We start from the raw sequence: 12477 nt of genomic DNA, 5'->3' as shown, positions 1-12477 counted from the left end.
TGGATCCTTAGTTTCTAGAATTTCTGGATCATGCATTATTTTGCACCTTTCATACAACTTCTGGTTCTTAAATTTTGAACTTTCCACATGTAAAGTTAAGTAGAAAAGTGAGTTCGGAAAAAGTTAATAAAATGTGTAAGACAGATTGCCTAATATTTATGCAATAAAAGATCGTGGGTTCATCAAAATTAAATAATTCCCACTGCAGGAGGCAGGGCTTTTGTCAAATATAAACAGATTTAGTTCTGGGTCTATGACCATTACCCAGAAGTACTATTCAATGCAAAAAAGAGGTGCAAATGGTACGCAATTGAATCAACTACAGATTTAGGGCTTAAAGACAAAGTTGCATCACAACAGCAACCTTACCACCTTCATTTCAGATTGCCAAATTAGTGAAGTCAATACAGTGCATTTAAGCTTGCATCTCACAGGAAAATGCACGAAGAGCATGGCACTGGAAAAAGCACTCAAATAAAGGGATTTTCAGTTCTTCTCCACAAAACATTGAATTTTGATTGCCAATTAAGCGATGATTGATAGATCACTCATTTAGTCAAACATCGCTCCCAGAAAAATGCTCAAACTTCTGAAAATTTGTGAATTAAGACCTTGACATGCAATTTTATGTTCTAGTTCAGATGATAAATCACCAAGATGTTTGTTTAACCACTATACAGCATTAGATGTAGCTATCAGTATCTTGTATCCAGATTTTGGAAGGAGATACATATGCATTATTTGGTATTAGGAATGTAGTTTCTTTCGATATACCAGCTCAGCAGCCAAAATTGCTTCACGAGCTTTGACATACCAGAAGTTTGAGACCAATAACATGCAACTGACACCTACAGTTTTGCATCTAGCTGCCCAGAAAACAGTGGCATACACATGTTTTGGTGGAGACAGAGATAGAGAAAGAGAGAGGGGGAGGGAGGGAGGGAGGGAGATAGAGCAAAACATAAACAAGGCATAAGATAATTCAGCACTTGAATTTTCATGGCAAAATGGGATGAACCAGGCAATACATTACCCATTTATCTGCTTAAGAAACTCAAATTAATTTGTAACCCAGGACCTTATCTGCAATTAAGAGCTGCAAAAGCTTGTTTCTATGTGTAAGAGTGAAAATTGAACCTCAATCATTAATATTGCAGTCTCCGTGCCTGCCAGCAACAGATCCAACTTAGACTTTTCCATCTCCTTCGTTGTAGGGTTCACAATGAACCGGTCACCAATCAGACCAACTCGAACGCCAGCAATAGGTTCGGAATTTGGCACTTCTGATAGTGCTCTGTATTGTTTAGATAATCAAGGGAAATTATTTATATTCACCATGAAACCAGTACAACTAGCAGAAGCAAGAACTGCAAGACTAGCTTAGCTTACACAGCAATTCCAGCAGCTGTAACAGCCAAAGAATCTGGAGGATGCAAACCATCATAGCTTAGTACCTGCAAGTCCATCCCAAGGTAGTAATACGAAAGCCATGTTAAGAACATCAAGCATCACAACTGTTAGAAACTGTAAAGAAAACATGCACAGTCTGCAACACCTTACCCAGGACAATATTTGAGTTTCATGATAGAAGCCTTTAACCATTGTCGGACGTAAAGGCCTATCTATCAATCTACAAATAAGTACCTGCAAACTTTAATAGTTGTCAAAGCCTAAAACTGGATAACACTTTATACAAATAAAACTCTAAACCACTCCAAGTTTGCTGAAGCTAGATTCTAGGAACAGACACATAATTTGCTAAAAGACAATTGTTGGTACATATAGGAGAACATATGGAGACAGTGAAAGGTACCTCATGATCTTTTGTCCTTCCTTCTCGCTTAAAAAACCCTCCACTAAAATTGTTAGAATTAAGATGATCAATCCCCTTCCATATAAATTAAAAGATAAATTGTACAAACACATCTTATATCTTATATAATAAGAAAAATGGTAACCGAGAGGAGAAGGGGAAAAAAAGCATACGCTTTACCTTGTTCGACCAGCAGCTGAAAAGCGTTCTTGATAATTTACAGATAGGGGGAAAAAATCTGAAGGCTCACTTGGAATATCATCCAGAGAAACAGTTGTGTATAGAATCTACAAGAAAATGAACAAATTAATTTTCTTTCAAAAACACAAAGATCATATGAAAATTAAGCAAGCTTCAACATCCAGCATCATCTCCAAGCTTAAAAGATACATGACAAATCAGCAAACAGTATCAAAGACTTGATAAAATCAGATATGGCATTTAATTGGACCATTTTTCAAAGCTCCAACAAAACTTCAAGAACTAATAAGAAGACTCAGCATTCAACAGGCAATCAGGCAATGCACTTTAAAATTCCTAAAAGGCATTCCACATTCAACTGGACTATGAAGTAAAACAAATATGAAAGAAAATGACTTTGGCCCCCATTACCAAAATTTTAGTGTAAACATATTAGGGCATGTAAATATTATCAGAGAGAACATAGCATAGCATGTGAAACTTTTCCGTGCCTCGAGCTCGGGCTCAGACCTGAATTTGACAAGAGTTAAGCTAGGCCAACTTGCACACCAATTAGTACACCGATCAAAGATGCAGATGCCACAACTTTTCAAAGCCCAAGACAGAAGTACAAAATGCTCAAGTGATGTTATTAGGAACCTGATAAGTTTATTAACTGAATAACAAATGCTGGATAAATATGTCACTAAAATCACCCCCTATTATGTCCAATCCAATCAACTGAAAACCCAGGATCAGACCAAGCCACGTAGGATTCTATCGTTTCCACAGGTGCCTCCCACCCTTCAAGCATAGCAATTACTTCTACAAATTTTGACTAGGAAACCGCTATGATACCAACTTATTGATCCAAACTGCTTAAATCCATTTGTTCAGAGGCTGCACAGGTTGAAAGTCTTGAATCCGATGTTATTGGTATTGTACTTGCTGGTTGAGTGAAAGTGGGACTTGGTAGAATTATATGGTACCCTTCATTTCTGATAATTTAATTCTCTTGTCAATTCATTCATGCCCTCAAGCAAGGGTCTCTCATCCATTCAAAGAGATTTCCTAAACTTCAACCGTACTTGATCTCAATGCCTCACCTTCCTCCCTTGAATGCAACTAGGCAAACCGAACTAACAGCCGTTGGTCAGATCTAGGATAGATTGTACATGGACGGTTGTTGAAGTCAGCTATTTTCTGGTTTGGTGCATTGTGGAAGCCAAAGGAGTCAGGTCGGCGAAGGCTTTTTTTTTTATTATCTCTTGGAGAACAGCACTTGCTGTAATCTTTCTCGTTTAATAGCTTCTACATTCCTTCCTTTACAAAGAAAGTTGTTTTAAAGCCACTAAGTGCACCTTCTCTGATGCCATTGACCATACAGGATCACTGAATCTTCTTCAACATCTTCTCATTCCCATTGAATTAATGCCTTTGACTTAGCTCATAGTGCCTATAAGGTCTTATATCACTCAAACATCACGTATACTGATCTGGGATACTTGGGTGTCAAACTAGGGAACTTCATCACTTGTTACATCTTTCCTTCCTCCAACTCTTTTCACTCCCTTCTCTCCCTCTTTTACTTTAATTTCATGTTGCATCATGTTTCGCTGACAACATTTAAAGCTTATTTTGCTGCCATCCTTTAACCAATTATTACACTATACCAAAACGTCCACTATTTAGGGTCTTTGAAGCCTCCAGCAAGAAATATATCTTGGAAAGGAGGATACAAGATTGACTGAAAACAACATACTAGTGTGGACAACAGTACATCCCCCAGATTAACACAATTTTCTCAAATGTCATGCTAATTTTTTTCATTTTGAACCCTAAACCCCATATTACCTTTAAATCAACATAGGCAACCAACATATTTTCCAGACCAAAGCCAAGCAGAAGTTCATTATCTGCCAAGTTTAATCAGAAACAACAGACATTAATTTATTCTTCATCACATGTATATGATAAGGATGTACTCAAAATGCTTCACATCTTTTTCTTCCATGCCACAATTCCACCAAGTGCAACTGTCATTTATCATCAAATGCATGACCTAGTAGGGAGGGGAAAAAAAGGAAAAGGATATAGAGACTGCGATGGCTAATTCAGGCCTAATTGTAAAACATATATTAGTATTTTAGATAGAGGATTTCATATCTTTTACCACTTATAGTTGTGAAGCTTTAGAAAATACCATATTAACTCCAAATCTCTGCATGAACAAGCAACCACAAATTTGTCAAAATGAAATACTTAATAAATTAGGAAGGGAGAGAGGGGGAGAGAGAGAGACAGACAGACAGACAGACAAAGAGTGAGAGAGAGGGAGAAAAAGACAGAGATAGAGTCAAAGACAGACACAGAATGAGAGAGTAACAGACAGACAGACTCGTGGAGATCAGAGAAGGGTCCTACTCTGGAAATGATAACTACATTTTGCTCTATGTAGTTAGGTCCTATGTGACTCTACAGACAGTAACTATCACAATGAGAAAGCTAAGCATATGAAAGTTCAACAAAAAGAATATATATCAAGGCAGTCACAAACTCATCAATTACATAAGCTAGCTCACCTTTAATAAATAGGATAGCTAAGAAAAACAACAATACATTTGTTACAACTATTTAAAGGGAAGAAATTATTGATGAACTTTGTCCCTTAAGGTACCAGCTCAATCAAGACAGAGAGATCAAGCAAGCCTGTATACAACCAAACCAGCAAAAGTATACATACAGTTTCTCCATCTGTCAGCGTGACAGCACCACTTGCTTGCCTTCCTATGTGACCTGTTTCAATCAATATCTGCAAAATCAAACCATAAACTCAATAGTTCCCAACAATCGGAAAAAGCATCAACTCGATGTTTATTCACTCTAAATTACCAACAAAAAAGAGGAATATTTACTTTAATAGACAATGTTTCATTCCAGGTTTCACATGATTAGTGATTCTTCTTGAGAGAAATTGCAGGGGAATGGTCCATTCCATCAAGTAAAAACTAGAGAAATTTGCACTCTGATTGTTGTCAGGTCGCACTGCCTGAGCAACTACCACTCCTTTCACAACATTTAATGCTATTAAACAACTACGCGTATTATATTTCATTCACTATTTATATGATCATATGTGCTAGAATCAGTAAGTTACTTCAATGGTATTTTATATCTAATTGCATAATCAATAATAACAGGTAAGTTGCTATAAATTTTTCTTCAGTGTTTCTGAACCTTGGACTCTCATGCAGTAGAATTTTACTGAATTTGTTGTTGGTGTAAAGAAAAAAATACATGCCCACGTCATTGATACCACAATTATGTGAAAGCATTTTATGTAAAGGATATTTGGATTCATTATTATTCAAGAATTGGGAACCTACTCAGTTCACTTGCCCACTAATATATATTTCTGATTTCGCTCCTGAGTACTTCTAAGACACTCATAACACAAAATGTTTTGTCAATCCCCCATAAAGTGCCATTTTGGTAGGTAGTACAATCCATGTTGAATTTTGTTCCTCATGGTCTTGCAACTGTCACCCATTTGAGTTGCAAGCATAGGAAACTTTGCATGCCAAACTTTTTTAACTCCCAAGGAGAATCTTTGTTAGGATTTCAAACTTCTATTATCATAAGAAACTCTTCGGAAAGGCAATTCAATTCTGCATATAATTTGCAATAGAAAAACAAATAATGACAGATACTAATCTACATATATCTCTCACACATGCCAGATCTAATATATTCTTTCGTAAGACTCTCAAGAAGCCATGAAATTTTAATTTCTCTCTAAACTGTGTCTCCCATTTCTCCTTGTCAAAAAATCATCTGAAAAATAGCTGCTTCACATTCCAACCATGCTGCAGTACACAAATAATTAAAACCAAAAGAACATTCATTTGAAAACTTTGCCATCTCCTCAGTTCTCACCAATTACATCTTAAAACAGCCTTAAACATCATCATACAACACATCTTTGAGAAAGAACCTAGGTTCTCTAAAACAGCATGAGACAATTATAAAAGCATCAAGGTCCATGCTGCTTGGAGTTTAGAGCAAAATACAATACCTCAGGACACCTCATGACTTACAGATACATATTCAATCTAGTAATACAATTCATGGACAATTCCTTTTTCTTCTTGAAAGAAGCCTTAGAAGAAAATTTTCTATAAAGATAGCATTTGTTTCCTTTAAAATAATTATCTCTGGAAATGATACTTTTCATTTTTATCCTTTTTATCATATTACTAATCTATGGCAAGAATAAAACGGGTGGTGCAAATAAAAAGTGTTAGGATCAAAACCTGGCATAATGCCTTGCAAAAGAGTTGCTCTGCTACTAGAACTAGAGCCTGCTCTTAGGAAATGAAAGTCTGAACCAGCCAAACCATATCTTTAATAAAAAAAAAAAAGGACAAGAAATGCTGAACCGATGACCAAGAATTCATTCTATCTATTTCAGTTTATCCAATATCTTTGTGCATTATTGCTTATCAAGCGATAAACAAACACCGTCCAGCATATAAGTCCAGGAAAACCAGCATATCAACAGGCTGTAATTTCAAACTATTTATCATGTAAAGGGTATCTGTGCTGATTACAGTATAACAATGTACTTTTTTTGTGATGAATTTTCCCAAAGAATTTTATCAGAAACTGCAACCTGCCTGTTTATCTAGCAATTGTAAGTAGTATGGACCGAGCATTTAAACACCATTGTACCTCAAGCAGAAACAATTGTACATCACAATATTAGCATTTCAACACACAATACTAGAACGAATTAAAGAAGAAAAATAGACAGAGAGACTTGCATGTCGGTTGCCCACGGGGATTTTCACGGAGTAAGGCGCCGCGCCGCCACCTCTGGAGTCCAAACAAGCTGCAATCCATAACCTACCACTAGAATTTCCTCCCTTTCTTCTTTTTCTTGAACTTAGTAAGTGAAGCGGGAAAAAATGAGGATTTTTAGAGTGAGTTTGAAGAGAACGAGCAGAAGAAGAAGCACATGAGGAGAGAAGAAGCTTGTATTTAGTCGAGGCTGCGAATTGTGGCGAAGATAAGCCATGGTAAAGAGGACAAGAAGCTAACATTTCTGAAGAAGTCTGCTGCCGCCGACGCCTCCGGCCGGACGGCTATCTCCGGCTGTGGGTTTGTTTGAGAGAGGGAGAAACCGGACAAACTTATCCGTTTTCGCAAAGTATGGCCATGTTGTCATAGATGCAGGGTTTTAATTTTGATTACTTTTTTATTAAGTGAATTGCACATTGTACCCTTGAACTTTAGGTGTAGTCACAACTTTACCCCTGAAACAACAAATATATCTATCTTTAATTCTTTATATTTATAAACCAACTCCCAATAGAGGAGTTGGCCACCACTGTATGTAGTGGGGTGGGAGGTCAAGGGTTCAAATCTTGCCTCCCATCAATGTGCCTCAATATGAGGAGTTCTAAATCCATGCTGGTGAGTGGTGCACCCGTCTGGTCAGATGATGGTTAAATCCCTGATAATTGTATAGTAATAAAGTTTAATTTAATCTTCTAAATAATTGTATAGTAATTTAGCACTATTACAAAAGAATAAGTGTCAAGTTTTTTATACCCATATTTGTTATTTGATAATCAATTACAAGAATAGGCTACTTTTAATAGTGCTTTATTGGAGATAGAGTTTATTTTTCCAACAAAGAAGAGGTAAGACTCAAGAAGGGAAGGAGGTAAAAAGATTTGAACCCAGAACCTCTGATGCTTAGGATTTCAGTCTTAGCCAAAGATTCTTTTTAAAATGGAGAAAAAAGTGTCACCATAATTTTTTGAAAAGTTTGTGAATTAGTTAAGTGGTGGAACTACTACAATTTAGTAATGATTTTGGACCATTTTATTTTTTAGTTATTATTAATTTATTGTCGATTTTGATACCCAAAAAAATAAATAAATAATTTGCAAAAAAATTAGAAGATATTCAAATTTATCAAAAAAAATATTACTAGTTCGACATTTAATCATGATGGAGGCTAGGGATTGATGATACTGAGATTTTGCTGACAAAATATAAGAGTAATGAATAAAATGAGAAATTATAAAATGAATTATAAAACCCATCCTTTGTATAAATATAGCAAAATAGCAAATAAAGGAGTTTCATTAGAATGTTAAGGTTAATATTGTTATTTTAATATCGCCACTGCTCTTTCTCCTCCGTCTCTCTCTAATGTTGCCGCCGCTGGCTGCCTCAACTTCTCCTCTTTTTTTCCTCTCTCTCTCTCTCTCTCTCTCTCTCTCTCTCTCTCTCTCTCTCTCATCATCCTCCTCTTCTTCTCTCTTCCCTTCTCCCCTTCCCCCACCACCCTATCTCTCCCCCCTCACCACTTCCCCCTCCACCACCCTTGCAACAGCGGGTCATGCAATTTAATAGTTTGGGTTAGTGGTTTGTGCAACTACTTATGGTCAAAACTATTAATATCCGCTATGATAATGTACAAAAATCTGTACTGTTTTTACTTTTTTGTTACAGACGCTTCAAAATTTGTCCATATTTTTTAGTGAACTACTTATGTGTTTTGCTCAATAATGGATGCTATCTAAATTTGGCAATGGAAACCTAGACGTTTAAGAATAGTTTAAGAACGTGTGGATTGGGTAGACGACGCCACAATCAAGGTAACTACTTGACTAGCCAAAACTAAACTACTTAATTACCCAAATTAATGAACTAATTAAGGTCCAACTTAAACAAAAACTAGTCGATTTATTCAACTAACCTAAAGGGCCCAAACGAACCCAATAAATTTGTTTTGTTTTTCTCCTTACTATCTCTATTATTGTGTCTTTTTCTCTTTAGTAGGAATACTATTACATTAATTTTATATGTTCTTTCTTTTTGTTCTGAGACAATGTGCTCTTCTTTGGTATATTCTCCATGTTTATTCTTCTCTTTTATGAAGTGCCTACAATGCTAAAACCTCTGTGTTTATAACTTAAATAATATATTTTTGCATCTTATAGTTTCATGCATCTTGGTGGCTACTTTCTTTTGTAACATAGATTTGAAAAAATGACTTAATGTGTTATCTAACTCCAAATATTGTACCATTGGATTTTATTACCACTACAAGAAAAATTGCCTTCACTGGCACCCATATGTTGGCACTTTTCTTGAAGTGCTTGTAAAAAATTGCTTAAATGGCACTTGCTATTTTGCTTCAATTTGGTAGTAAACAAAACTACATTGTTTTAAGGAGATTAGGCAATTCCTACCACGTGTTGCATGGTAGTAGGAGATTTGTGCCCACCCATTTGCATAAAAATTGTATGCCATATTGCTATAGTTGATATATCAAGATTAGTAATATAATTTTACAAATAAGAAAGGACAAGAAAATTCTTAGTAATATTCAATCTTGTAGGATACATTGTTATTTTCATATATGCAAAATTTGTATAATAATACATCTGGTTAATAATTTATTTATGGTTTATGTTGTTAATATGCATAATAAAGACAAAAGATTGGCAGTATGAATTAGTAAAATGTGGAAGTCAAAATTTAGCTATTGGTGAAAGTGCAATCTATAACCAAATAAAGTTAGATAGCTGATGTTGCAGTGGTAAGGTAGTAAGCAATCCATTACATTTTTTAGACATTAAGAAAATGGAAATTTTCTTGAGACTCTTGAGAGTAAACTTAGCCAGTGGGATATTAAGATAAAATGGGATTTAAGGACACCTAGTATGAATTCAAACTTAGTGTTTTCACTCTTAAACTCCCTTAATTTCTATCCCCTAGGGTTTTCACCTCTATAAATGTTCACATTAGTCTTGTACTACCATGCTTGAAACTCTCATCTAGTTTTAAGGTTTGGAAAGCATCAACAATGAATCCTACTAGACTTGAAACTTCGAATGGAGATTTGTCAGCAATTACTTTCATGGTGAGGAGGCATGAATCTGTGATCGAAAAGTGGGCAAATACTTTCTCACAGTCTTCAAAATACAAAATAGGTGATTAACATTAAATCATTGGAAAATCAATGTTTTCAGACTTGGACCGGGAGTCGACTCGGCCGAGATCAGAGGTCAGGGGTCAATGGGTTCGACCGGGGGTCGAACCGGATAACGTCATAAATACGTCATATATAAATATATATATATATATATATATATATATCCATACAAATCAAGTTTACAAAATATAACCAAAGAGTCCAATCATCCAAATTTATATCTAATTCACCAAAAAATTCACTAAATTCAGCCAAACTCACAAAATTTACAAAGTAGAAATCCAATACATATTTAATCCTTAACAAATAGCAATTCGCAGAAGATAACAAGTTCATGTTCAATCCTTGATAAATATCAATTCAAATAAAACAACATGTTTAATTTCTAGAGTAAAGAATTATCTAAGCCATTCTTCATCTTCATCTTCATCATTCTTATCTCCAATTTCATAACTTTCCAAGTTGATATCATCAAGATCATTCTCATCATCAAGTTGCACAATATTTGTGTCTTTCTTACCTAGAAATAATTTAAATACTCATAAATAAAAATATTAAAAAATAGACAAGAACTAAAAAGAAACTTAGATAAAATTAGCATTTCCCGGGTCTCTAGTGAGTTACAAACAGTGTTCGAAAAGATCAAATCTTTGATAATTCCATCATCTATGATTGAGTTGCGAAAACTTCTGGATAGGTATCCTACATCTGAACCAAATTCTTTTTGGTTAAAGAATATCTTTCTAGCTGCTCTGAAACAATTAGGAGATTCTCTAGAAGAAATATGGGGTTCTGCTTCTAGCGGCAACATGCTTGGTCCCGCTTATGGGGTCAAATCAATACGTTCTAAGAAAAAATATTTGAATATCAATCTCATCAATATCGTCGATCTCATACCAAATCCCATCAATCGAATCACTTTTTCGAGAAATACGAGACATCTAAGTCATACAAGTAAAGAGATCTATTCATTGATAAGAAAAAGAAAAAACGTGAACGGGGATTGGATTGATGATAAAATAGAATCCTGGGTCGCGAACAGTGATTCGATTGGTGATGAAGAAAGAGAATTCTTGGTTCAGTTCTCCACCTTAACGACAGAAAAGGGGATTGATACCGGAGGGGTTTGAATTAGCTCCCCCCGATCGTATTTCTCCCGAGATTAAAGAAAAGATAGGCAATTTGTCTTTTCAGAGCTATTGCCCTAATAAAAAAAATATTCTTGTGATAGGACCTATCCCCGGTCAGAAATTCTTGGGAAATTCTTCTTCAATCATTTCTTCTAACTCATCATAATCAAGCTCTCCTTCTTGTTCCTCATCAACTATCCAAAATTCAACTTTATTAATAGTTTCATAATCCACCAGATCATAAGATCTCTTTTTATATGAAAGTCTACAATGAAAAAAAGATGAAAAATTAGAAGTAAGAAATTTTTAAAAATTAATAAATTTACAAAAGAAAGTAAGAATGGGTAATAGTAATTTCATACCTATGCTTCAAATGTAAATTATAATGAATGTAAACAAGATCATTCAACCTTTGATGCTCAAGTCTATTTCTCTTTTTGGTATGGATGCGTTCAAATACACTCCAATTACGTTCACATCTCAAAGAAGAAGAAGTTTGACTCAAGAGTTTAATTGCCAACTTCTGTAAATATGGAGCATCATTACCAAATAATCTCCACCACTCATCTATATTAGTAAAACACAATTAGTACTCTTTTTAAAGAAAAACAACAAAAATAATTCTTATCAATTAATGTAATAAATGTAAAATTAAAAATAGGCATACCTGGACGGGCAGTCTTGTAAGTATTTTGGGCAAATTGAAATCCAAAACTTTGGTTTTTTGACCTAAACATTGATATTTCATCCATCATGTATTAAAGTCCATCCATTTTCAACTTTTGCATGACTTCTAAAACACTTTTCATGATCTCAGACATGTGATAAGGGTTGTCTCTATCATATTGGAAGGCCGGATTCAACCAAAACGCAGCCGCATGAAAATCTTTTTTCAACATATTATCCCATCTCCTATCTATTATATCAATGTATCGGCTGTAAATTTTTTTTTTGTTCTTAAACAACTCTTTAATGCCACTAACAACTCTCCACATGCCTTCATATACATAACCCAATGAAGGTTTTTCATCGGAATCACAAGCACATAATTGGACCCATAATTCTTACAGTAATTAAAGAATTATTCCAAAACTTGCCATCAAGAACAATTTGTTTGACTTCTTTACCTTTTTCATTTTTCAACTCTCTCTTGTATGCACTAGAAGTCACTAAAGCCTCGAAATGCTGTTTCAAATCATGAAGATTTTTCAAAGCAATGAAATTAGTACCAAATCGAGTTTCAGTAGGACGAAAAATCTCTCTCCAACCAAGCCTTTTTCTTAACCAACTAAGAATCCACTTCCGATTATGAACATACACAGTGACTCTTGAAGCAAGAG

General features: G+C 35.0%; 1 protein-coding gene across 7 annotated transcripts in view; it reads right to left on the bottom strand.

The window, feature by feature from the left end:
- Nucleotides 1–7207, bottom strand: part of LOC113692275 (probable polyribonucleotide nucleotidyltransferase 1, chloroplastic) — a 31653-nt gene extending 24446 nt beyond the window's left edge. For 6 of the 7 annotated variants that reach the window (XR_003448904.2, XR_011816180.1, XR_003448906.2 and 3 more), the window contains exons 1-7: nucleotides 6817–7207; nucleotides 4737–4805; nucleotides 1994–2100; nucleotides 1814–1856; nucleotides 1561–1644; nucleotides 1390–1454; nucleotides 1138–1294 (exon numbers count right to left, since the gene is read on the bottom strand). Coding sequence is in view for 3 of the 7 variants with exons in the window: in XM_027210663.2 (XP_027066464.2) it covers nucleotides 1138–1294; nucleotides 1390–1454; nucleotides 1561–1644; nucleotides 1814–1856; nucleotides 1994–2100; nucleotides 4737–4805; nucleotides 6817–7095 (804 nt within the window). In the remaining 4 variants the exon portion in view is untranslated. The remainder of the gene's footprint in view (nucleotides 1–1137; nucleotides 1295–1389; nucleotides 1455–1560; nucleotides 1645–1813; nucleotides 1857–1993; nucleotides 2101–4736; nucleotides 4806–6816) is intronic. The other variant, XR_011816181.1, reaches the window with a different exon arrangement.
- Nucleotides 7208–12477: the final 5270 nt, after the last annotated feature.

Source organism: Coffea arabica, chromosome 6c (genome assembly GCF_036785885.1).
Source record: "Coffea arabica cultivar ET-39 chromosome 6c, Coffea Arabica ET-39 HiFi, whole genome shotgun sequence".
Classification (NCBI taxonomy): Eukaryota; Viridiplantae; Streptophyta; class Magnoliopsida; order Gentianales; family Rubiaceae; genus Coffea; species Coffea arabica.
This window is presented reverse-complemented; position numbering and strand designations above follow the sequence as displayed.